The sequence below is a fragment of the Oncorhynchus masou genome, chromosome 26, assembly GCF_036934945.1.
Source record: "Oncorhynchus masou masou isolate Uvic2021 chromosome 26, UVic_Omas_1.1, whole genome shotgun sequence".
Taxonomy (NCBI): Eukaryota; Metazoa; Chordata; class Actinopteri; order Salmoniformes; family Salmonidae; genus Oncorhynchus; species Oncorhynchus masou.
In genome coordinates this window covers 12772621-12800285 of record NC_088237.1, presented here as the reverse complement: position 1 = coordinate 12800285, position 27665 = coordinate 12772621, and the positions used below count along the sequence as shown (strand labels likewise).

The 27665-nt window shown below is 41.9% G+C and overlaps 2 protein-coding genes across 4 annotated transcripts in view; one reads left to right on the top strand and one right to left on the bottom strand.

Annotated features, from left to right (window-relative positions):
- Positions 1–14329, top strand: part of LOC135514822 (solute carrier organic anion transporter family member 1C1-like) — a 70482-nt gene extending 56153 nt beyond the window's left edge. For both annotated transcript variants that reach the window (XM_064938451.1, XM_064938450.1), the window contains exons 10-15: positions 1168–1363; positions 2594–2759; positions 2940–3124; positions 8457–8521; positions 8950–9067; positions 9301–14329. In XM_064938451.1, coding sequence (XP_064794523.1) covers positions 1168–1363; positions 2594–2759; positions 2940–3124; positions 8457–8521; positions 8950–9067; positions 9301–9541 — 971 coding nt within the window. In that variant the 3' untranslated portion in view covers positions 9542–14329. The remainder of the gene's footprint in view (positions 1–1167; positions 1364–2593; positions 2760–2939; positions 3125–8456; positions 8522–8949; positions 9068–9300) is intronic.
- Positions 14330–16163: 1834 nt separating this feature from the next.
- Positions 16164–27570, bottom strand: LOC135514824 (B-cell receptor-associated protein 29-like). 2 transcript variants are annotated; one of them, XM_064938456.1, is made up of 9 exons: positions 27461–27570; positions 26781–26887; positions 26429–26529; positions 19531–19631; positions 19227–19374; positions 18805–18940; positions 18411–18513; positions 18057–18148; positions 16164–17245 (listed from the first exon to the last, which is right to left on the bottom strand). In XM_064938456.1, the coding sequence occupies exons 3-9, from the start codon at positions 26485–26487 to the stop codon at positions 17210–17212; spliced, it is 675 nt and encodes a 224-aa protein (XP_064794528.1). In that variant the 5' UTR covers positions 26488–26529; positions 26781–26887; positions 27461–27570; the 3' UTR covers positions 16164–17209. The 2 variants fall into 2 exon arrangements, with proteins under 2 accessions (XP_064794528.1, XP_064794527.1); XM_064938455.1 differs by lacking the exon at positions 26429–26529.
- Positions 27571–27665: the final 95 nt, after the last annotated feature.

Genomic DNA, 27665 nt, shown 5'->3' with positions numbered 1-27665 from the left:
TCATTAATAAATCATGTTAAATTATGATTCCATGCAACTTATTATGTGACTTGTTAAGCACTTTTTTGGAGGAGTTGAATACTTAATGAGTCAAGACATTTCTGCTTTTCATTTTGAATTAATAAAAAATAAACATAATTCCACTTTGACATTATGGGGTATTGTGTGTGTGTGTAGGCCAATGGCACAAAATCTCAATTCAATCCATTTTAAATTCAGGCTGTTTTTTCAACAAAATGTCGAGGGGTATGAATACTTTCCAAAGGCGGGGTATAAAACTAACTGGGCACAGTTAAAGGAGAGCTCAAATACAAGGACAACTGGCTACCAATCTGTTTGAAACACAGATACAAACTTGGCGCAGGGATACCCCCGTAACGCTGTACCCCCGTAAAGCTGTACCCCCGTAAAGCTGTACCCCCGTAACGCTGTACCCCGTAACGCTGTACCCCCGACACTGGCCTTGATTCATCTCATGCATGAGCTAGTTCAATTTAGATTGGAAACTTGAAAGGACTCGCATTATGCATAGATAAGCACATGCATGCAATATTGTTAAGACTAGATCAAGCAATAGGAGGTCAAAGGCGCTGTTTTATTGAGCTATACAATGTGTTATGATTCAACCCTCAAATGTGAATGCTGATCTAAATAGGCCTCATGCTCCACTATTGACCTGACGATTGCATATTGTGTATGAAAGGTAATGCAATATCTAGCATAACTACAGTAATAGAAGGGACAGATAGAATATAATATCTGTACATTGATGTATGAAAAAGACCAAAAGCTTTGGTCTTTGAGTGGGAGTTGGACAGCGATACTGTGTGTTCTTTCTACTGTCAACTATGTCAAAGGCTGAGTCTCAGGCGGTATGGCCTGGTTCTACTCTGCTGTACTGTATGTAATTGGTTGTGGAATAGCACTGGCATAGATGGTAGACTTATAGCTACAGTGCTATGAAAGGTAGCAAAAGCTACAGTATGGTATTGTGTGAAAGTGAATGCCTGGTTTAGGGCTTTGGCTGGCTCACCTGGTGTTTCAGTCCCATTGAACCTGTCGTCAAGACCTAAGTCCTGGCCTAAATCCTCCATGACTAGGAATGAAGAAGATTTCTAAAGAATGAGACCTATGTCTTAACGTTTACAGAGTGTGTGTCTGTTCCAGGTACAATCAACATCCCTGCCGTGGCGTTGGGAATTTTCACTGGCGGCCTGCTCATGAAGAGGCTGAAGCTGAGCATCATGGGAGCGGCCAAGTTTGCGTTCGGCACCTCTCTGATAGGCTACTTCCTATCCCTCTTCTTCTTCGTCATGAGCTGCGAGAACGCCAAAGTGGCTGGGATCACGCTTCCCTACAACCGGTGGGTTGACACACACACACACACACACACACACACACAGCTCTTGGTAGAAGTTGCCCTTAGGTACATACATATTTACCCTCTGTAAATGTTCTATTACCAGCACCACAAACGGGTAACATGCTGTATGCGTATGCTAATAATTGCTCCTAGAGGACAGCATACCTCCAACACTGGAGAGATGTGGTCTAGAATAGCGAATCAGGCATTTCACCCATCTACTGTACTGTATGCCCCTTGGTTCTGTCAAGACTGTTTGTTGCTAATGTCAATATCAGAACTGACACTGAATTTGGTTGATAACATTAGTATTCATTGAAATCGGTGAAAGTATACTGAACAAAAATAGAAATGTAACATGCAACAATTTAAATGATTTTGCTGAGTTACAGTTCATATAAGGAAATCAGTCAATTAAAAAAAAATCCATTATGTCCTAATCAATGGATTTCACATGACTGGGCAGGGGCACAGCCATAGGTCCACCCACTTGTGACTCAGGCCCACCCACTGAGGAGCTTTATTACAGGCAGAAATACTCCTCAGTTTCATCAGCTGTCCGGGTGGCTGGTCTCAGAAGATCCCGCAGGTGAAGAAGCCGGATGTGGAGGTCTTGGGCTGGCATGGTTACACGTGGTCTGCGGTTGTGAGGCCGGTTGGACGTACTGCCAAATTCTCTAAAACTATATGGTAGAGAAATTAACATTAGATCTCTGGCAACCGCTCTGGTGGACATTCCTGGAGTTAGCATGCCAATTGCATCCTCCCTCAAAACTTGAGACATCTGTGGCATTGTGTTGTGTGACAAAACTGCACATTTAGAGTGGCCTTGTATTGTCCCCAGCACAAGGTGCATCTTTATAATGATCATGCTGTTTAATCAGTTTCTTGATATGCCACACCTGTTAGGAGGATGGATTATCTTGACAAATGATAAAATGCTCACTAACAGGGATGTTGACAATTTTGTGCACAACATTTCTGGGATCTTTTATTTCAGGTCATGAAACATGGGAACGACACTTGTTGCATTTATATTTTTGTTCAGGATATATCTTATTATGCATTTGATTAAATACACATCACACCTTCTGTATCTGAGCGGGCAGAGGTCAAATCATGTCTATATTCATTAGATTATCTGTTTAAAGAATAGCGCTATCTGAATTAAATCTTACTATTAATAACAGCCCCACTTACTCTCTCTTTTCTCCCTTTTTTCTCTCTCAGGGTGGTTGGTGTATCGTATGAGGAGCGCTCAGTATTCTCAGCCTGTAACTCAGACTGTGTGTGTTCAGACAGAGACTGGGACCCTGTCTGTGGAGAGAACGGCATCACGTACGTCTCTCCCTGCCTGGCTGGCTGCCAGACCTCCACAGGATCAGGGAAGAACACGGTGAGATGAGAATCTTAGCCAGCACGGAGGCTGCATCCCGAAATGGCACCCTGTTCCCTATATAGTGTACTACTTTTGGGCTCTGTTTAAAAGTAGTACGCTATATAGGGAATACGGTGCCAGTCTCTGTGTGTGTGTGTGTGCGTGTATTTGTGTCTCTGTGTGTGTGCGCCTCTGCAGGTGTTCTCTAACTGTAGCTGTGCGGTGGCAGCAGGGCTGAGCAGTGGTAACCTGACAGCCAGTGTAGGCCACTGTCCTCACAGAGACGATTGTGACCGTGTCTTCCCTTACTTCCTGGCTCTCTCTGTCATCACTTCCTTTATCATCTCCCTGGGTGGCACGCCAGGTTACATGGTCCTCATCAGGTCAGTCACACACACATCCATACACACACACACACACACACACACACACACACACACACGAAGGGATGGTCATAGCAGTTGGCAAGACAGCACAAAGAAATCTGGGACTGCGGCTTCAACAAGGTACCTTAAAGGGGAAACAATCAGAAGCCCCGTTTGTACCTGGTTCTAACATGCGTCCGTTGTCCAGATCAAGTCCACATTCTTATTGTGCGTCGACAGGTGTAGACAATCAAGATGCATTGTGATCTGATTGTGATTTGTATTTTTCTGACCACCTCTGATATCCTTGGTGTAAACAAATCAAAAGTGTATACATTTGGCCAAAGTCACAGTTGTCCCTGCCTCTTAAAAAAAAAAAATCACACCAACCAATTGAATTAAGAACATGTTTTTAGAAACCAACTGCCTACTGACACTGTGGCCAGATATGCCACAGTCCAATACCGAGGTCCAGCTCTGATTTAAAATGGCAAATAGAAAAAAATATATTTATGAAAGATATTGTCCCGAATAAGAGAAGAGGTTCTCCCCTTCCCACGTCCAATGCCAGCGCTAATTCTAATATTTGAAAACATTTTAGGCTACAGAAATGCCAAGGCATTCAGAGAGGCATTCCCTGTCACTTAACCTGTTTCTGTTTTTACTGTGTGCATTAGGGCCTAAGTATAATTTTTATTTATACTGTGTAATAATTGTATTTTGTACACACATCCAGATACTCAGCTTATTTGTGTGGTGATGTTTTTAGAGATGTAATAGTCAGAGAATCTCTCCCAACAGCCAGTGAAAGTGTAGGGCGCCAAATTTAAAACATCAAAAATCTCAATTAAAATTCCTCAAACATACATGTATCTTATACCATTTTAAAGGTAATCTTATCTTATACCATTTTAAAGGTAATCTTGTTGTTTTTCCCAACACTGTGTCCGATGTCAAATATGCCTTACAGCAAAAGCACCACAAATGATTGTTAGGTCACCACCAAACGACAATAAACACAGCCATTTTTTTCCAGCCAAAGATAGAAGCCACAAAAAGCACAAATAGAGATAAAATTAATCACTAACCTTTGATGATCTTCATCAGATGACACTCATAGGACTTCATGTTACACAATACATGTATGTTTTATTTGAAGTTCATATTTATATAAAAACATGAGTTTACATTGGCGCGTTACATTCACTAGTTCCAAAAACATCCAGTGATTTTGCATAGCCACAGAGAGATTCTCTGACTTGTTATTTGTCCATCGGGACAGTAGTCTATTATTCCCAGACTTGAATCGTTGGATAACAAAAGTAGGCTGTAATGATGAGTCTAAAACTATTGACCATAAAAGTGTGCTGTTTCCTGTCAATTTAATACAGCATAATGGGAGGTCCAAGGGAGGTTGGATTCATTTGCATACAGGGAGGGACCAGGGAATCTGGTCACTATAGGGACGAAGTGGGCAGATAAGAGACATATATTACCATGTGTCGACGCAACAAAATCTCGATCAGATAGTGACCAGGATGATGACAATCACGTTAATGCAAGGTGTAACCATGGCTACTGAGAGAACCTAACCTGCATAAAGTCTACTACATTTACTTACACCATCTTGTTCAGAATGATCTCTCCCAGAAAGTTCTCACATTTTACTGTAGTGAAATTAGCTCACAATGGGTGACAGAATGGCTGACCAGAAGTTGAATGTAGTCTGTGTAACAGACTTAGGCAGGGATTCAATTCAACTGCGCTTTGTCTGCTATGCTCCATTTCAAGGTCATTTTTGATTGAGGTGACATATGCAGTGTTTATGATGAACGCGGTCTCCGCTAACGCGGAACCATTGCCTTTAAAAGCTGCATAGCAGACAAATCGCGATCAGATTGAATTCCGGCCTTAAAGAGCCGTGTTGCAACCATAGAGGCCTCTAGTGGTCAAAAGGCCATATTAGCATGGGCAGTGCCGTTGAGGGCTTCCACCATTTTAATGTAGTCAACTGGGTGGGACTTCCAACTTTATTGGCTGGAGTCATGTCCAACCGGGTCATCCGGAGTGATCCGCCAATTGGGAAGAAGAAAATGTAAATAGCCTTTCATAATATTCATAAAACCTAAAGTTCACTAAGGGAATTGGTTCCAATTGTTTCCCCACCATTAACAGCTAATTAGCATTTCCTTTTTGGGAGGTAAATACAGGCAAATATATTGATAAAAGTCACCTTGTCCGATAGAGATTTACACAGTTATCAAAACGTCTCAGGGTAAGCGAAACACAGCCCTTATTTAAGTGTTTCTAAAATCCCCTATGGGAAAAAATGAATGGTGGAAAAACGATTGGAACCATTTCCCTGTTTGACCACTAAGTTTTATAGGTATTTTGACACCTCCACTGTGGGGCACTATGGCGCTGCACATGCTGTCACAGACGCTATAATGGCACATATACAAAGATGAGTCTTCTATCTATCTCTATGGTTGCAACAGACTTTATGGAGGGCAAGGAGACAGTCACATGATGCTTTCAGGTGATTGAATTACGTGGTCTGACTGGAATGAGAGAAGTTTTTATGAGTCAGCTCATTGTTCTTCCTACTCTCTGCTTGTGTGTCCATTCAGGGTTATAGCAGGAAACATAGATTCAGTACACTTTAAGTACATTTAATTGAAATCTTTATCCCACGGCATACTTCATAGGGGTTATAGGAAAGTCAGCAATAGAGGTTTTACTGTATTTCAGGAAAGTAGAATGTGATTTGGAGCGGTACTGTTACTGGCTAAAACTAGTCCTTGATTAGCCTTGGCCAGCTTTGAGCATGTACACAAATGCGAACACACAAACACAAATGTACATGCACGCACACACACACACGAACACAAACCACATTCGAGCAGATCGGCCCAAAGCTCGATCAGCTGACCCTGATGAAATGTGTTGCCCTTTCTGGGACAGATGAGGTTACTGGCAGTGGCCTATTTCCTTTTGTTCTGATATTTTTAGAGTCTTAGTTGTCTGAGATGGGTCTGCTTCTGTTTTTGCTCTGGGTCTTGAGAGAACAGCTGAATAGCCTCACTCCCCCCTATCTGAGATACTTACTGCAGCCCTCATCCTCCACATACAACACCCGTTTTGGCAGTCACATTCTGTTAAAGGTCCCCAAAGCACACACATCCCTGGGTCGCGCCTCTTTTCAGTTCGCTGCAGCTAGAAACTGGAACGAGCTGCAAAAAAAAACACTCAAACTGGACCGTTTTACCTTCATCTCTTCATTCAAAGACTCAATCATGGACACTCTTACTGAAAGTTGTGGCTGCTTCATGTGATGTATTGTTGCCTCTACCTTCTTTCCCTTTGTGCAGTTGTCTGTGCCCAATAATGTTTGTACCATGTTGTGATGCTGCCATGTTGTGTTACTACCATGTTATTGTCATGTTCTGTTGCTAACATGCTGTGTTTTCATGTGTTGCTGCCATGCTATGTTCTTGTCTTAGGTCTCTCTTTGTGTGTTTTGTCCTATATTTGTATATATTTTTAAAATTTTATCCCAGCCCTCGGCCTCGCAGGAGGCCTTTTGCCTTTTGGTAGGTCGTCATTGTGAATAAGAATTTGTTCTTAACTGACTTTCCAAATTAAATTAAAAACAAAATAGCAAGGTAGTAAGGGCAGACATTTCTGACAGTGTACTGCCTTGCTTTACCAACAGAAGTCAGTAGTACTCACTCTTTGGTACTCACTGGCTTCGTCAGAACATCTTCAGTCAACTTACATTATGTCAACAACACTTGTCTTTTGAATTGACCTTTAAAACCTCTTTGGGCTGACATCCCGTTAACGGGATGATATTACAACAGCCAGTGAAAGTGCAGGGCGCCAAATTCAAAACATCAAAAATCTCAATTAAAATTCCAAACATACATGTATCTTATAACATCTTAAAGGCAATCTTGTTGTTTTTCCCAACACAGTGTCCGATGTCAAATATGCCTTACAGCAAAAGCACCACAAATGATTATGTTAGGTCACCACCAAACGACAATAAACACAGCCATTTTTTCCAGCCAAAGATAGCAGCCACAAAAAGCACAGAGATAAAATTAATCACTAACCTTTGATGATCTTCATCAGATGACACTCATAGGACTTCATGTTACACAATACATGTATGTTTTATTTGAAGTTCATATTTATATAAAAATATGAGTTTACATTGGCGCGTTTACATTCACTAGTTCCAAAAACATCCAGTGATTTTTGCATAGCCACATCATTCAACAGAAATACTCATCATAAATGTAGATGATATACACATGGAATTATAGATATACCTCTCCTGGTATATCTATAATGCAACCGATGTGTCTGTCAAAAAAACTTTATGGAATAAGCAAACCATGCAATAATCTGAGACGGCGCTCAGAACAATAGTCAAAATAGCCGCCATGTTGGCGTCAACATAAACAAGAAATTACATGATAAATATTCCCTTACCTTTGATCTTCATCAGAAAGCACTGTCAGGAATCCCAGGTCCACAATAAATGTTGGCATTGTTCGATAATGTCTGTTATTTATGTCCAAATGCTCATTCTGGCCAGCGTTACATCGGACAAAAACTTCAAAAAGTTATATTACAGGTCGAAGAAACATTTCAAACTAAGTACAGAATCAATCATTATGTTTTTAACATATAGCTTCAATAAAGTTCCAACCGGAGTATTCCTTTGTGTCTTGATAAGCAATAGAACACAAGTGGATACCATGAGGAATGCGCATGATCAGAAAATGGCTGACTGCCAGACACCTGATACATTCTGCTCTCATTCAGTCCCACAACACAGTAGAAGTCTCATTCAAATATCTATAGACGGTTGACATCTGGTGGAAGCCCTAGGAAGTGCAACATCATTAATATCTCAAGGGGATTTCAATGGGAACTGTGGTGAATACATACCAAGCTCAGATTTCTCACTTCCAGTTTTGATTTCTCCTCAGGATTTTGCCTGCCATATGAGTTCTGTTATACTCACAGACATCATTCAAACAGTTTTAGAAACTTTAGAGTGTTTTCTATCCAATACTAATATGGATATATTAGCAACTGAAACTGAGGAGCAGGCCGTTTACTTTGGGCACCTTATTCATCCAAGCTACTCAATACTGCCCCCCAGCCATAAGAATTTAAAGCGGTTTGAGTATTTAAACTTAATAATGAACCATAACTAAATTGTGGATACTTTCATGTCATGACATTTCATTTATAATATCTTCAGATCTATATCTATTATCTGTTTTCATAGTTATGGTAAAGTTCAAGTTGATGATGGTGTTTTTCCATGCAGGTGTATCAAGCCTCAACTGAAGTCCTTGGCTCTGGGGTTCCATACTCTGTCCACACGTACACTTGGTGAGTCAATACTGTCAGATCACAGATCTAGGATGAGTTTACCACCCAAAATGTTAACATGTGGGGGCACAAAACTATCAGATCAGCGTCTAGGGGCAACTTCCTCCTACTCCTGTCTCATCAAGCCATACCTGTCTCAGAGCCAACGCAGCTTAGCAACCCTGATATAAAACTAGCTGCAGCCAGTTTGTTTCCAAGTCACACATTTCTCAACTAATCAGCTTCTATTAGGATTAATACCCTGAACAAAATCCTCTTAAAAATCCACTCTGTTGCAAAGGTAATCCTTGAAAAATGATTACTTGTGAATCAGGTGTGTTAGCTCTGGGTTGGAACACAATCTTGCACACATTGCCCTTTTCCATGACCAAGATTAGCCACCTCCGTATTACTGGTAGATCATTTTGTGTGTACTTGTGTTATAACAGCGGGCATCCCAGCGCCCATCTACTTTGGGGCGATCATCGACACCACGTGTCTGAAGTGGGGCCAGAAGAGATGCGGAGGGAGAGGAGCCTGTCGGATATACAACACTACAGCATACAGGTAATGCACACATACACACTACTGGTTAAGCCTGATACACAACAAAAACGCACACAGACCACACACTTACTTCAAAGTGATAATGTCGGAGAGGCATACCCTCTATAACATCAGATGCTGAACATTGATTTTCAAGACAATATTGAAGGCAACCCCAGTAACCTTGCCACTTGAATCACCAGTGTAATGTCAAGACTTTGAGTGTGTGTATCCCCTGGTCTCTCTCTCCTCAGGATAGCTTACCTGGGTCTAACTATGGGCCTGAGGACGGTTTCCTTCCTGCTGTGTATACTGGGATTCGTGCTGCTCAAGCGACACCTGCGGAGAGAGGAACGCAGTGCCCACCAAGTGGCCAACAGAGGAGCAGAACTGGAGGTACTCAGGAAAGAGGAAGTCCTAGCCTCCAACTCGGACCAATCGCTACGGACTTCCACAACAGACTACAACAACACAGAGAGAGAGACACGGCTGTGACAGTCTGAGACACACGCGAGATGTGCAGGAACCAACAACACTCTGCGCCAGACCATCTCATAAAACATAAATTATATATTTGTACTGAACCTGTCTAGGTTATGTATATTTAAAAAAAACATGTTTTGATATAACTGACGTATTTCATGGATGTACCTGCTGTATTTGACAGCAACACAAATGTAACAACAAAGAATGTCATCTTTGTTGTTTTTTTACAAAGAAAGTATTTGATTGGATTTGTTAACCATTGGTTAATTGTTTTTACTGCAGCAAGAGTCCAGTTTCGGTCACTAAGTATTTTTGCAACAACTCCCAAGGTCGTCAACATTATAATATTGTTAGACAGCCTCAATCTGTTGAAAGAGAATGTCAGACACTGTGTTTCTCTACTGTAAACATTGCCAAAATATGATCAATAGCCCTGTTTATACCTGGTTCGAACATGCATCCTTCATCCTGATCTTGTCCGTTTACACTTAATCACAGCAAATTGGTCAGTGTTAATATTTCAGTTTAACATTTGTAGCTCTGCAAGTGTTAAATTAACACTGTGGTGTAAAAGAACCCCACTGTTGGTGTTAATAACAAGGGTTAAACCAAAACCACACCCATCATTATATTTCCCAGAATGCTCTATTGCAGGTAGATTTTTTAAAATTGTTTATTTCAATATCTATGTTTTTGCGTGTACATCGATTAATTAATTAATCTTATGCTACTCAAATATAAATAACATGCAATTTTCTAAACTAATCCAATATGTTACTTGGACTTATTTCACCCGGCACTGAAATGGTTGTTCCAGTTTAGATGCTTTAGGTAGTCTCATCTCTTATTTTTCCCAACCCGCCAATCATTCTGAATGCAGGTTGCTGGCGAATGCCAGGTTGCTCCAAATGTAGGCTAACCCCACTCTGTCTGGATTCTACTAGGAATTACACATCACTTTGCCACCCAGCATAATGTGACCTGCACACCTGATTATATCAAGATGGCGCCAAAGAACATGGCTGACGTTTTACATTCTCCCAACCAATTGTGCTATTTTGTTAGTTTTTTTGTGTGTAACTTATTCTTTAACATATTTTGTACATAATGTTGCTGCTACCGTCTCTTATGATCGAAAATATCTTCTGGACATCAGAACAGCGATTACTCACCGCGGACTGGAAGAAACCTTTTCCTTTAACGAGTCTGACGAGAAGGATATCCTGCTTTCAATGGAACAGGCCCAGATCCCCACCTTTTTCATGAAGAAAAGATGCAGGAAAAGGGACAGCAGATCGGGCTGCCTTCTGAGAATCCGTACTCCCACTGTAAACTCCCACTGCCATCCGTTCTTCTTGCTAATGCGCAGTCATTGGAAAGTAAAATTGATGACCTACGATTAAGATTATCCTAACAACGGGACATTATAAACTGTAACATTTTATGTTTCACCGAGACGTGGCTGAACGATGATACGGACAATATAGAGCTAGCGGGATTTTCCATGCATCGGCAGAACAGAGACAACCTCTGGTAAGACGAGGGGTGGGGGTTTGTGTCTATTTGTCAATAACAGCTGGTGTGCAATGTCTAATATTAAAGAATTCTCGAGGTATTGCTCGCCTGAGGTAGGGTACCTTATGATAAGTTGTCGACCACACCATCTACCAAGGGAGTTCTCATCTGTATTATTTGTAGATGTTTATTTACCACCAGAAAGCAAAGCTGGCATAAAGACCGCTCTCAACCAACTCTATAAGGCCATAAGCAAACAAAAAAATGCTCACCCAGAAGCGCCGCTCCTAGTGGCCAGCTTAAATCAGTTTTACCAAATTTTTACCAGCATGTTACATGTGCAACCAGAGAAAAGAAACTCCACACACAGAGATGCATACAAAGCTCTCACCTCGCCCTCCATTTGGAAAATCTGACCATAATTCTATCCTACTGATTCCTGCTTACAAGCAAAAAATTAAAAGTAGGAAGTACCAGTTACTCGCTCAATACAGAAGTGGTCAGATGACGCGGATGCTACACTACAAGACTGTTTTGCTAGCACAGACTGGAACATGTTCCGGGACTCATCCAATGGCATTGAGGAGTACACCACCTCAGTCATTGGCTTCATCAATAAGTGCATCGACGACGTCGTCCCCACAGTGACTGTATGTACATATCCCAATCAGAAGCCATGGATTACAGGCAACATCCGCATCGAGCTAAAGGCAAGAGCTGCCACTTTCAAGGAGCGGGAGAGTAATCTGGACGCTTATAAGATATCCCGCTATGCCCTCAGACGAACCATCAAACATGCAAAGCATCAATACAGGATTAAGATTGAATCCTACTACACCGGCTCTGACGCTCGTCGGATGTGGCAGGGTTTGAAAACTGTTACGGACTACAAAAGGGAAACCCAGACGCGAGCTGCCCAGTGACGTGAGCCTACCAGACGAGCTAAATGCCTTTTATGCTCGCTTCGAGGCAAGCAACACTGAAACATGCACAAGGGCACCAGCTGTTCTGGATGACTGTGTGATAACGCTCTCAGTAGCCGATGTGAACAAAACCTTTAAAAATGTCAACATTCACAAAGCCGCTAGGCCAGACAGATTACCAGGACGTGTACTCAAAGCATGTGCGGACCAACTGTCAAGTGTCTTCACTGACATTTTAAACCTCTCTCTGACCGAGTCAGTAGTACCTACGTGTTTCAATCAGACCACCATATATTCCTTGTGCCCATGGAAGCGAAGGTAACCTGCCTAAATGATTACCGCTCCGTGGCACACACTTTGGTAGCCATGAGTGCATTAAAAGGCTGGTTATGGCTCACATCAACAGCAGCCTCCCGGACACCCTAGACCCACTCCAATTCACATACCGCCCCAACAGATCCACAGATGACACAATCTCAATCACACCCAACACTGCCCTTTCTCACCTGGACAAAAGGAACACCTATGTGAGAATGCTGTTCATCGACTACAGCTCAGCGTTCAACACCATAGAGCCCACGAAGCTCATCACTAAGCTAAGGACTCTGGAACTAAATACCTCCCTCAGCACCTGGATCCTGGACTTTGACTGGCCGCCCCCAGGTGGTAAGAGTAAGCAACAACACGTCTGCCAAGCTGATCCTTAACACTGGGGCACCTCAGTGGTGTGTACTTAGTCCCCTCCTGTATTCACTGTTCACCCCATGTCTGCGTGGCCAAACACGACTCCAACATCATCATTAAGTTTGCTGACACAACAGTGGTAGGCCTGACAACGATGAGACGGCCTATATGGAGGAGCTCAGAGAACTGGCAGTGTTGTGCCAGGACAACAACCTCTCCCTCAATGTGAGAAAGACAAAGGAGCTGATCGTGCACTACAAGAAAAGGAGGGCCGAATAGGGCCCCATTAACATCGACCGGGCTATAGTGGGGCGGGTCGAGAGATAAAAATTCCTTGGTGTCCACAGCACCAACGAACTATCATGGTCCAAACATACCAAGACAGTCGTGAAGAGGGCACGACCAAACTTTTCCCCCTCAGGAGACCGAAAAGATTTGGCATGGGTCCCCAGATCCTCAAAAGGTTCTACAGTTGCACCATCGAGAGCATCCTGACCGGTTGTATCGCTGCCTAGTATGGCAACTGCTCGGCATTTGACCGTAAGGCGGTACAGAGGGTGGTGCAAACGGCCCAATAGAACACTGGGGCCAAGCTTCCTGCCATCCAGGACCTATATAATAGTCACTTCACCCCCACCTACATGTACAGCTTACCTTAACTACTCTGTACACCTGCCTACTGACTCGGTACCGGTGCCCCCTGTATATAGCCTCATTATTGTTATTCTTATTGTGCTACTTATTGTATTATATTTTCTTAACTCTTTTAATCTGCATTGTTGGTTAAGGGCTTGTAAGTAAGCATTTCACGGTAAAGTCTACACCTGTTGTATTCGGCTCATGTGACAAAAAGTTTGATTTTGCCTGTGAGTTTCTGGCTACTGTATTAGGGTTCAAACTAAGTCCTCAAAATAAGGACTTGTGAGTTGTGTTGTACTGTCATATATAATTTTATTTTAATGATAACATTCACTTAAGTTCTCACTTGGTGAAGGTTAAAGGGCCAAAGTTGGATGAATGCAACAACCATATCTTTGTCACTAACAAATACAGTCATGGGTGGTAACTCCACAATTCACTTGAAAGGCAAGGCACTCTGGGAAATATTCAAATAAGTCTTTACACTAAGTGTGATAATTTAACACTGAAAAGTGTACAGTATAGACAAGGACCAGTGTTAAATGTAACACTCAGTATGGATTTAACACTGGAGAATTTGCTGTGTAAGATCTGATCACAATCACATCACAATGCACCTGTCTAAAAATGTGGGCACAATCAGAATGACGACAACGGACACATGTTAGCACCAGGTATAAACAGGGCTACTGTTCATGTCTGTGTGACTGTGTTGTGCCACAGGATGCCACTGTGCCAGCTTACCATAGCTGTTCTCTGCCTTTGTTGTGCAGCAGGTGCTTTCTTATTTCAATTCTGATCAAATCCACGAGGTGGAAGTATTGTATACTGGTAGTAAATTAATCTCTGTCTAGAAAGTTACAGTAAAATCACAATGAATTGTGATACATACAATTAATAATGCAAAGATCATTATAGATATCAAATGCACATCCACTGAACCATTACAGTTTTATAGTTCTACCATCAGTGACTATCCACTGTAGGTGTCATTCATTATGAGAAGTAAAGAAAATGTGCGTAATTTATTGGTCAATCAGTCTGCGTGTCAATGTGTATAGGTTGTGTATGTACGTTTGAACGTTTTAGGGCTCTATTCAATCCTTATCGCTGAAGCGTTACGGTAGTGATATAGAAATGTAAAGGCAATTTCCAATTGAGCCCACATGCAGTGCCTTCGGGAAAGTATTCAGTCCCCTTGACTTTTTCCACATTTAGTTACGTTACAGCCTTATTCTATAATTGATTAATCCCCCCCCCCCCCAATCGATCTACACACAATACCCCATAATGACAAAGCAAAAACAGGTTTTCAGACATAGCAAGTTAAAAAACATAAACTGAAATATATTTACATAAGTATTCAGACCCTTTACTCAGTACTTAAAGAAGAACTTTTGGCAGCAATTATAGCCTAAAGTCTTCTTGAGTATGCCGCTACAGGCTTGGAATACCTGTATTTGGGAAGTTTCTCCAATTCCTTTCTGAAGATCCTCTCAAGCTCTGGCAGGTGAACCTTCACACCAGTCTGAGGTCCTGAGCGCTCTGGAGCAGGTTTTCATCAAGGATCTCTCTGTACTTTGCTCTGTTCATCTTCCCCTCAATCCTGACTAGTCTCCCAGTCTAGCCACTGAAAAACATCCCCACAGCATGATGCTGCCACCACCATGATTCACAGTAGGTGGTAGGTTTCTTCCAGATGTGACGCTTGGCATTCAGGCCAAAGAGTTCAATCTTGTTTCTCATGGTCTGAGAGTCCAAGTGGGCTGTCATGTGCCTTTTACTGAGAAGTGGCTTCCGTCTGGCCACTCTACCTTAAAGGGCTGATTGGTGGAGTGCTGCAGAGATGGTTGTCCTTCTGGAAGATTTTCCCATCTCCACAGAGGAAATCTAGAGCTGTCAGAGAGAACATTGGGTTCTTGGTCACCTCCCTGACTCCCCCGATTGCTCAGTTTGGCCAGGCGGCCAGCTCTAGGAAGAATCTTGGTGGTTCCAAACTTCTTCCATTTAAGAATGATGGAGGACATTGTGTTCTTGGGGTCCTTCAAAGCTGCAGACAATTTTTGGTATCGTACACCAGATCTGGGCCTCGGCACAATCCTGTCTCGGTGCTCTACGGATAACTCCTTCCACCTCATGGCTTGGTTTTTTGCTCTGACATGCACTGATAACATGGGACCTTATATAGACAGGTGTGTGTTTTTCCAAATCATGTCCAATCAATCGAATTTACAACAGGTGGACACCAATCAAGTTGTAGAAACATCTCAAGGATGATCAATGGAAACAGGATGCACCTGAGCTCAATTTCGAGTCTCATAGCAAAAGGTCTTAATACTTATGTAAATAAGGTATTTCTGTTTTCGCTTTGTGTGTCGTTTGCTGAGAAATTGTATGTATTTAATACATTTTAGAATAAGGCTGTAACATAACGTGGAAAATGTCAAGGGATCTGACTTCTTTCTGAATGCACTGTATGCCGCGTTTACCGTGAATGCAGTCTCTGCTGACGTTGGAATACTGCCTTTATATTTTAATCACACGCGTGCTGCATTTCCAAGATACAAATTGAATAGAGTTTGTAATATGCCAAAATATCAGAACAAAAACATCATAGCTAATTCTCAGGTTGAATGAAGTTTGGACCTACATTTAGTGAATAAACACTAAATATTATACAGGTGATTATTTCAATCACTGGGGTTCGTGGGCCAAATATATGTTGATTTGGCAAGTGATACCAAGGAACATTTTTAATTGAATCCCTTCTGGGGATTTTTTTAAACAAATGAAATGGATGGCATTTCTCACACCTTTAAAACATCTGAATGTATATAGTTGTATTTCTTCGATTAAACAAAGAGAATATCTACAATAATAAAACATTTTTAATATGGGATAACATGTTGGTATGTGGAGACAATTTTTCCAAAGTAAAAAATAACAGATTTAGCCACAAAAACAACTTTAATAATGAGCCATACTGAAATATTGAACACACTTTCTTACTCCAACCAAATTTTTGTACTTGAAAATATATCTACAATCATCTGAAAGGCACTTATTCTGTCAGCGATCCTACTGTCCGCTAGTTTTGGAATGTAATGTACAGTACTGGGGGATGTACAGTACAGTACAGTACTGGGGGCCCTATAAGAGATAAGTACTTAGGGGATGGAGGCTAGAGGAAGATTTGTTGGTCGCTTATCAATCCCACTCCAAGTGCTGACCCAGTCTACCCAACCCAAACCCTGGGCTACGACAGTCAATACAGGGAGTCAGGGTGAGAAGAGGAAAGAGGAATTTACCCAGACTTCTCCATCTCACTATCCTCATTACAAAACAGAAAATCATGACCGTGACCCTGTGTAATATTGACAAACTCTCCACATCTAAGAGGAATGAAGAACATTGATATGAAATATTCAACAACAACAAAAATGACTCAATATAGCTTCTCTACCCCTAATAACTCAATGCTAATTATGTTTTACAAAACATATACAACTCAATTTGTTATATGCATTGCTGCTAAGGTAAAAAAAGAAAAGAAAAGAAGGATGAATGCTATGGTGGTGCTCTTGTGATATACAGGGAAAAACAACTACATAGCAAGCCCATTACATCAAAAATATATTCACAGTAGACGACCGCTGTAATCTGAAGCTTGTACTGCCATCCGTTCTCAAAAGTCAGCAAGTTATAGAAACACTATTTCTAGGCTGGTCTAGTAGCTATTCTATTACAAACGTGCTCAGGTTTATCTGAGGTTTGGCGGCTCAGGCCTGAGGAGTATTTTGGTGACATCATGCACAGTGCTTCAGTATGTCAAAGGAAAGTGACAGCGTGCCTGACAGTATTTCTGGTTTCTTGGTACGATCTGTAAACATTCTGACCTCTGTAGTCATAAGCCCGATCAATCATCCTTTTTATCTCCACTCTCTTGAAGATACTGGAAAAATAAAGAATATATACAGTATATCTGAAGTGGCACAAGTAAATGTACAATAGTAGTACTAAAGTCAGAGCTGTAGTTTTCGGTCTCCATTTGAGCAGGGTAATAATATACAGCTTTGAACAAGGCAGGGTGAGCAGTAATATCAAATATATACAGTGCCTTCTCTGAAACTATTCATCCCTCTTGATTAATTTCACATTGTTGTGTTACAGCCTGAATTCAAAATGGATTAAATAAAAAAATATTCTCTCCCATCTATACACAATACCCCATAAAGACAAAGTGAAAAAAAAGTTGCATTTTTTAGCACTATTTGTTGAAAATGAAATACAGAAATATCTAATTTACATGAGAATTCACACCCCTGAGTCAATACTTTGTAGAAGCACCTTTGGTAGTGATTACAGCTGAGTGTCTTTATGGGTAAATCTAAGAGTTGTCCACACCTGGATTGAGAAGTATTTTCCCCATTATGCTTTTCAAAACTCTTAAAGCTCTGTCAAATTTGTTGTTGATCATTTTCAGGTCTTGCCATAGATAGATTTTCAAGTAGATTTAAGTCAAAACTAACTTGGCCGCTCAGGAACATTCACTATCACTACCCCTGAACTCATAAGAAAGGGGTTGAATACTTCGACTCAAGACATTTCAGCAATTTTCAAAAAACAAGATTCCACTTTGACATTATGGGATAGTGTGTGTTGACTATTGGTGAAATGTAACAACATTTGGATGAAGTCAAGGGGTGTGAATACTTTTGTAGGCTAAGTGTAGATACTGTATGTACGAGCAAGTCTGGGGTTACCTGGTGTTCTTTCAGCAGTCGGTCGTATTCTTTGGTCAGTCCATCGGATTGTTTCTTAATAGCTTCCACCTCGGATTGGGACTTTTCCAAGGCTAGGGAAAACATTAACCACAAAGCATTCCCATTATCATCCAATTCCCAAGCATATCCTCCAATCTATCTACAAGGTGACATGCTATGGGTCAGAGTGCACATTCTCGAACAGAAATTGAAGCCCATGTTTGTTTTATTGTCTTTATAGTCCGATTTCATTTGGTTGGTTATTGTAGTTGTACATTTTCACTTTATTGAAATATTATTGGATTTGTGGTTCTATTATTCAGTCTGTCACAAAATTGTGTTTTTCTTCCTTACCTTCCTCTGAGCCGTTCAGTTCTCCTCTCAGTTTCTCCATCTCTGACCTCAGCAGCTCGTTTCCCTCCGCTGTGTCCTTGTCCCCCTTCCCATACATCAGAGTCTGAAACAAACACAGGTCATGGCGAGGAAGAATAACAAACATGAACCACTTACCACACTTCTCAACCATATGCAGTGCCAAAATAAGTTTAGTTTCTTTTAGTGTGGATGAAGGCCCACATCTCAGAGTAGGAATTCTGATATAGCACCAGTTACGCCTTTTAGATCAAAATGAATATGTTTTCATGGACAAGGGGGGCATTATTCTAGATCAGCGCACCTCTTCTTTTTGAGACCCTTTTAAATACGGGCTCAGGTGCAGAAAGGGCAGTGATACTGGGTATGATCTTACCTGCTTCAATAGCTCATTGACCTCCATGTATTTCTTGGCAGTTTGGTTGACACACTCTGCCTTGATCTGCAGAGAGGCCGTGGTGCCAGACTCCGTTGCCAGCTGGTTGATCAGAGTGATCACCCGCCTCAGAACTCTGTAGGGAAACAACACACATAGATTGTGTTCAATACTTCAGCTGCCACCTGAACTTGTCCTTCCGAACACATTTTTTGTTTTCCGTTGATAAACATTTTGCTACGGTGTGCCATACTGAAAACGACCAGTGTTATGGTCATTGTAATGAATTAAGACATCGCTATGACTACGACAATTCATGCACTGGCTTTCTTTTCACCAGTATCCATCCCAATGTGATGACGACACAGCGAGGACTCAGTTTGTCGATGGGTGAGTGATGGACAGACCGATCCAGGACTTACAGCCAGAGGAAGAGGGTAAAGCCAGAGATGTAGAGGTTCCTCTGGGCTCTGAACAGCTTCATGTGGAGGTGGTCAAACATGTTGGGATGCAGATTAGCATCCTTGCCGTTTCCCACGCCCGAATACTTCCTCACCTCACGCAAAGCATCTACAGGAGGGCGTGCAGGTGTGGTACGACATCGTTAAACATGGTAAAACATTGAGATTGCAAAAGTATTACATGAGATTGTAAGATCTCTGGTGAGAGATTGTCATTATGATCTGTGAGTAAATTAAAACATGACACCTTTTGACATCAGCTTACCAAGGAAGAGGACTATAAGGATTATGATCATGGCGAGGAAGAATTTATTCCAAAACCTGGCCATTTTGTTCCATATTCTCAGCTGGAAGATACACTGCCATCTGCAAAACAGCACAAAAACATAATGTTGAGACTCAGAACACTGCAACAGCAAGTCAATGTCTAATAAAATAGCACTGGATGCAGCTTAGGACTGTCCCCGACTAAAACAAATCCTAGTACACCGAAAGTTGTCTGTTCTTACGAACTAATAGATTTGTCTACATTTTCATACATGTATTTTTTCATATAGAGACACGTGTTTTAATAAAATAATCTAAGATGCTTGTCTGACGATTTAAGTGAACTGTTTGATTAAATGAGACACAAATGACTCAAGAGGGAGCAAGAGATCAAGATACCCAGAAGAAAAATAAAACATATTAACCTGACCATCCCCCTCCCGCTGGCTTTCCACTCTCCTGAAGTTGCCGTAGGCTGAACCAATTATAGGATACAGACCTAGAAAGCCTGAGCATATTCAGTAGTCCCATTGTATTACGACCGGTCATAGCTTTAGGCTCAGTCCCGGAAGGTAAGCCAGGCTGGTACCTGCAGGCTGGTACCAGCAGAGTGTAAGTCCTAGGGGGTAAATCCCGAGTGGGGTTGGTTCCCTACTAGACCCGTAAAGGGGGAATGAAAGTCCCAGCCGTGGTGATCGTAAGGCCGCAGCGAGTGTGTATGGACAAATTGTTATGCTTGTGTACTATTACGGTCGGTTCATTTAAGGATAGGTCCCGAGATCCATGAATGACATTATGGTGTAGGGTAGGTTCCATAAGGTTAGGTCCCGAGATCCATGAATGACATTATGGTGTAGGGTAGGTTCCATAAGGTTAGGTCCCGAGACCCATGAATGACATTATGGTGTAGGGTAGGTTCCATAAGGTTAGGTCCCGAGACCCATGAATGACATTATGGTGTAGGGTAGGTTCCATAAGGTTAGGTCCCGAGACCCATGAATGACATTATGGTGTAGGGTAGGTTCCATAAGGTTAGGTCCCGAGATCCATGAGTAACATTATGTTGTAGGGTAGGTTCCATAAGGTTAGGTCCCGAGACCCATGAATGACATTATGGTGTAGGGTAGGTTCCATAAGGTTAGGTCCCGAGATCCATGAGTGACATTACAGTGTAGAGTAGGTTCCGTATAGGATAGGTCCCTAGTGGGGGTATTCCTCTGTGAGATCTGGAAGGGGGATGAAAGTGCCAGCCACAGTGGCAGTGAGGCAGTAGAGTGTATGTGGATAGTGATAAAAGGTTGCCTGTAAGTTCTGGAGGAGAGCCTCATCCATGGTTAGAAAATAAATAAATAAATATATTAATATGATGTTTGAACATGATTCGAGTCTATTAGCCGTAGCAATAAGGAGAGAGGTTGGTTTATGCCCTATTGGGAGAGGGAACCGTGACAGATTATGTGGAAATAGGAAGACAACTGTGAATCATTTTGGTAATGTGTGTTATCAACAACAGTGATATGAGGCATAACACTGGAATAAGACAGGTCACCAGTATTCTCCAGTAATACATTTGCAGACGCTATAGCATTGGTTCTAATACAAGGTATTGGGTGCCGTGACCAATTAATAGGCACAAATACCATAACTACTCTCCGGGGAAGTGGGTATCACTACCTTGGGAAATAGTTAATAAAAAAGGTGTGTATTAGAGCTGGGAGTGAAGAAATCGATACACTCTGGACACCATCGGGAAAGGCTTCGGAAAAATGAATATTGTATTTGCGACCAGCGGTCCCGATTCTCCCTGTAAAGCGGGGCGAGAGGAAGAACAATTTAAAAATGCCATAGAGGCGCACAAGCATTCTACCAAATCAACTCGAATATGGATTAAATAGATTCCACTCTCAAAGCATCACGCTCTAACTCCGCTCATTTCGCAGTTGTGCGAGGGGTTAGTTAACACAGTCAGTCACAGTGAAAGTCAATAACAATGGTTTCACCTATACTCGGAAAAGTATAGGTGGTTCCGAACTTATTCCATTTAACAATGATGGAGGCCACTGTGTTCTTGGAACCTTCAATACTGCTGAATTATTTTGGTACCCTTCCCCAGGACTGTGCCTCAACACAATCTGGTCTCGGAGCTCTACGGACAATTCCTTCGACTTCATGGCTTGGTTTTTGCTCTGACGTACTGTCAACAGTGGGACCTTATATAGACTGGTGTGTGAATTTACCACAGGTAGACACCAATCAAGTTGTAGAAACATCTCAAGGATGATCATTGGAAACAGAATGCACCTGCGCTCAATTTCGAGTCTCATAGCAAAGGGTCTGAAAACGCATGTAAAAAAGGTATGTTTTTTTCATTTTGAATTAATTTTCAAAAATGTCTAAAAACGTTTTTTCGCGTTGTCATTATGGGGTATTGGGTATAGATTGCTGATGCTTTTATTTTATTTAATACATTTTAGAATAAGGCTGTAACGTATCAAAATGTGGAAAAAGTTAAGGGATCAGAATGCACGCACGCACACAGACATATAAACTCGGCAAAAAAAACAAACGTCCCTTTTTCAGGACCCTGGACTCAATATGTGGCCAGGGCAATAAATTGCAATGTCTGTACTGTGAGACGCCTAAGACAGCGCTACAGGAAGACAGGACGGACAGCTGATCATCCTCGCAGTGGCAGACCATGTGTAACGACACCTGCACAGGATCGGTACATCTGAACATCACACCTGTGGGACAGGTACAGGATGGCAACAACAACTGCCCGAGTTACACCAGGAACGCACAATCCCTCCATCAGTGCTCCGACTGTCCGCAATAGGCTGAGAGAGGCTGGACCGAAGCCTTGTAGGCCTGTTGTAAGGCAGGTCCTCGCCAGACATCACCGGAAACAACGTCGCCTATGGGCACAAACCCACCGTCACTGGACCAGGCAGGATTGACAAAAAGTTCTCTTCACTGACAAGTCACGGTTTTGTCTCAGCAGGGGTGATGGTCGGATTCGCGTTTATCGTCGAAAGAATGAGCGTTACACCGAGGCCTGTACTCTGGAGCGGGATCAATTTGAAGGTGGAGGGTCCGTCATGGTTTGGGGCAGTGTGTCACAGCATCATCCGGACTGAGCTTGTTGTCATTGCAGGCAATCTCAACACTGTGCGTTACAGGGAAGACATCCTCCTCCCTCATGTGGTACCCTTCCTGCAGGCTCATCCTGACACGACCATCCAGCATGACAATGCCACCAGCCATATTGCTCGTTCTGTGCGTGATTTCCTGCAACACAGGAATGTCAGTGTTCTGCCATGTCCATCAAAGAGCCCAAATCTCAATCCCATTGAGCAGGTCTGGGACCTGTTGGATCGGAGGGTGAGGGCTAAGGCCACCCCCCCCTTCCCTTTTCACACATTACAGTGTCATGACTCCTGTGAGGATCCGAAGGATCAGGTTACAGTGGGTCCGCTCTACAGAGGGGGAGAGGGGTGAAGTTGGCCGTTTTATGATGGTCGTAAATACCTTACAGAAACTCGCTCTTCCTTGTCATGCAATATTGAGGGAAAGAAACCTCTGTGGAACAAAGGGAGTCCTCCCGACAAAAACTACAACATCAACAGATTGGGGAATTAAACAATATTTATCTTTGTCCAAACGGTTGGAATGATCCGTGGGCACTTAAATAAATTATGTTAGATCAGTGTTTTGGGATCCCATGAAGGACAGTATAACAACATAACTGTGTCTCTGAATGTGTATATTTCCCAGTGACCAGGGTCACACACAAATGTTGGGAAACTGATATGATTAAATATGAAACTATTTGTGAGAAGATGTAAATAGCACTCGTGACAAAATTTATATTTAGTCAAAACGCAGGGACCCATGTTGAAATGGCTTCTACTCTAAAGACCAGAGAGCATGGAGCTGGTTAAGAAAACTACAAGACTACACATTCGCAGTCTGCAGCTGTATATGTAAAATAGTCTAGTAAACTCGACCGAAGACAAGAGAACACTTCCATATCGAACTACCGATTGGTCCTCTGAAAGATACATTCTGGTGAACATTTCCCTATCAACAACCATTGGTACATCTGACGTATCCATTATAACAGAGCTACAACTACGAAAGACTGTTCTCTGGTGGACAAACCAGAGACTTTCTGTCGCTGACTCTCCAGCAGATGGACCAGCGATTTCAACAGAGAAACAACATGACATAGTCGTAAATATATAAATTGCACTTCCTTTCGAAAGAGCGGGTGTTTATGTGCAAAGTATTAGCATTTCAATGTGCCTAGTTATCAGCTGTGTGTACGATAGTGAAGTCTTATGTCTTTTGTCCTGCTCTTTCTTACATGCCCTCCCCTTTAATTTTGTGTAACAAGCCGTCATATCGGTTTAGTCCACAAAGGACTTCTCATTGCATTATGTAGCACTCAATGTGTAACCTATCCTGTGTGTGTTTATGTAATTCTGTGTGATTATTTAGTTAGTTGGTAAATAAATTACGTCAATTTGTATATCGCTGATTCATCATTTATGCTAGGGTTTGTGCAGATATCCAAGAGTTTGCAACATTCAGAATATGACTGAGGTAATAATAGATTAATAAGTGACTGTAATCGATAAGAAAATATCTGAAGAGAGTTACATTCGGGAAATAGTAACTCTTCCGTGGTGCCCCGACTTCCTAGTTAATTCATCTTTACATGATTGGTTTAATCACGTAATAATTACACAGAGAATTGATTTGATAATATAACAGTCTAATGATAGCCCAAAGACACTACCTTATTCTAAAATTGATTAAAATTGATTAAATACTCCACCCCTAATCAATCTACACACAATACCCTAAAAAACTAAGCCAAAACAGGTTTAGGACTTTTTGCAAATATATAAAAAAATAAAACAGAAATACCTCATTTACATAAAGTATTTAGACCTTTTGCTATGAGAGATGAGATGTTTCTACAAGTTGGAGTCCACCTGTAGTAAATTCAATATTTTGGACGGGATTTGGAAAGGCACACACCGGTCTATATAAAGTCCCACAGTTGACAGTACATGTCAGAGTAAAAACCAAGCCATGAGGTCAAAGAAATTGTCCGTAGAGCTCCAAGAGTGTCAAGGAACAGATCTGGGGAAGGGTACCACAAAATTTCAGCAGCATTGAAGGTCCCCAAGAACACCGTGGCCTCCATCATTCTTAAATGGAAGCAGTTTGGAACCACCAAGACTTTCCTAGAGCTGGCCGTCTGGCCAAACTGAGCCATCGGGGGAGAAGGGCCTTGGTCAGCGAGGTGACCAAGACCACTGTGATTACTCAGACAGAGCTCTAGAGTTCCTCTGTGGAGATGGGAGAACCTTCCAGAAGGACAACCATCTCTGCAGCATTCCACCAATCAGGCCTTTATGGTAGAGTGACAGCCACTCCTCAGTAAAAAAGGCACGACAGCCCACTTGGAGTTTGCCAAAAGGCACTTAAAGGACTCTCTGACCATGAGAAACAAGATCCTCTGGTCTGATGAAACCAAGATTGAACTCGAGCCTGAATGCCAAGCGTCACATCTGGAAGAAACCTGCCACCATCCCTACAGTGAAGCATGGTGGTGGCAGCATCATGCTGTGGGGATGTTTTTCAGCGGCAGGGACTGGGAGACTAGTCAGGATCGAGGGAAAGATGAACGGAGCAAAGTACAGAAAGATCCTTGATGAAAAACTGCTTCAGCGTGCTCAGAACCTCAGACTGGAGCAAAGGTTAATCTTCCAAAAGGACAACGACTCTAAGCACACAGCCAAAACAACACCGGAGTGGCTTCGTTGACAAGTCTCCAAATGTCCTTGAGTTGCCCAGTCAGCCCCCGGACTTAGCTGTGCAATAGCTGTGCAGCGACGCTTCCATCCAACCTGACAGAGGTTGAGAGGATCTGCAGAAAAGAATGGGAGAAACGTTGTTTCTATGGAAGGTATAGCTAAGCCCAGAGGCATATATTAAGAAATAAATTACTCTGGCTAATCCTAATCAGACCTGCCTGTTTTCACAGATGAAGTAAAATGATGCAAATTACTTCGCTCGTGAAACGTGTCCCTCAAATGACATAACTGTAATAACAGTGTGAGTGCACTGGACAGAACCTTGTGCTATTTAATGCATGGAACTAGCACTCCCAAGTCAAAAATTAATGTGCATTCCACAGGTTTATAAATGAGTCATCTAAAATAATAATCAAGATTATTAAAGGTTTTGCAGCACAGCTGAGAGTTCCTGAAGGCACACAAGTGTGCTGCGGCACTTCGGTTGGGAACCACATGTCTATGACTCATTCACATTTGGTCTGGTCCAGGACTGACCAATTTGAACTTGTTCAGGGTCATTAGAAAATTCTCCAGCATGCTATGCAAGTATTTGTTTTTACATTTTGGCCATTCAGCAGACGCTCCTATCCTGAGCAACTTATATGCTGACCAAACTGGATGCCTGAGCACGTTGATTTTGTTCACACGCATCAGAAGATCAGTAAACACAGGTAGAAATATCATAAACAAACTCTGAACCAATTATATTAATTTGGTGACAAGTCAAAAAGCATTAAATATTTATGGCAATTTTGTTAGCTAGCTTGCTGTTGCTAGCTAATTTATCCTGGGATATAGACATTGGGTTGTTATTTTACATGAAATGCACAAGGACCACTACTCCGACAATTAATCCACAGATAAAACGGTAAACCAAATGAGTTTCTTGTCTCTCCTCCTCCCTTCAGGCTTCTTTTTCTTCTTTGGACTTTATATGGCGGTTGGCAACCAATTTTACGGAGCATTACTACAAAAGACTGGAGTGAGGATTTGTGCTTGTTTAAATCTGTTAAATCTCTTGCTCACCTTGAGGGAGAGGTCGTTGTCCTGGCAGTCTCTGACCTCATCCCTATAGGCGGTCTCATTACTGTTGGTGATCAGGCTACCCCCGTCGTGTAGTCTGCAAACTTAATGATGGTGTTGAGTCATGCATTGCCACGCAGTTGTGGGTGAACAGGGAGTACTGGAGAGGACTAGCCACACACCCCTGAGGGGCCCCGTGTTGAGGGTCAGTGTGATATGTTGTTGCATATGTTGTTCAGAACTGAAAATTAACCTGACCTCAATGTCTGGAAAACACGTATTTTTGACATGATTTCAACTTAATTTTGCTTACTGGCTTGTTGCAGTATCAGGACTGTCTATGGCTCATTCCTACCTGGTGGCTGAGATGAAGGGTAGACAGAGGATAAGGAGTACACCTATTTCCACATAGAGGAAGAGGGCAACTGCAGTCCATTGCAAAGTCATCTCTAAAAATACAGTCTGAAAAAGATTAAACATTTTAAGCAACAGAGGTCCTTTTCCCAGTCTGGCAGTAGGTTATTTTGCCAGAATGGAAACGGACTGGTTTAATAGTTGATGTCAACAACAGAAACAATTAATTGGCTACGTAGCTAGCTAGTTTCCTATGGATATATTTCAGCTAACTGTGAAACCACCAATGCAAATGTATTGCGAACAGTGCTGTTCCTGTTTCAGTGATAAGCCTCTTATCCTAGCTAGATACGTAATGTTACAAAGTTCACATGTCTGGTAAATAACAGCCAGTAATACTAAATGTATGCTGTTTCATTCAGTGTGTAACATACGTCCTTATATCATATAAATAATAGCTGTGCCTCATAGAAATAGTAGCTAGCTATACATTGCTAAAGACTTTGTCTCATGCAGTGACATCTGCCAGGTACTATAGCTGGCAATATTGTTTTAAGGCCGGACACGATAGCTATCTAGCTAACTGGTACTAGCTAACGTTAGCACTTTTGTGAAATACACAGTAACTACACATATGACCAAGTTCAATATCGTAATAATTATGCAAAGTATGTAACTTACTCTGCGGCACCCGAACAAAGAAACCGGAGGTTGAAGAGAAAAGCAAACTTTGTAGACAGTTGTTTCACTCCTCCTTTTTCGTCTCATTGGAATGACGTCATACATAACCTTTTACAGTAGCTGTTCGTTTACGGTTTTATCCTCTACTGAGAACCAACAAGGTTCTGCCATATATTGTTAATACCATACTGTACACGTCATGGAA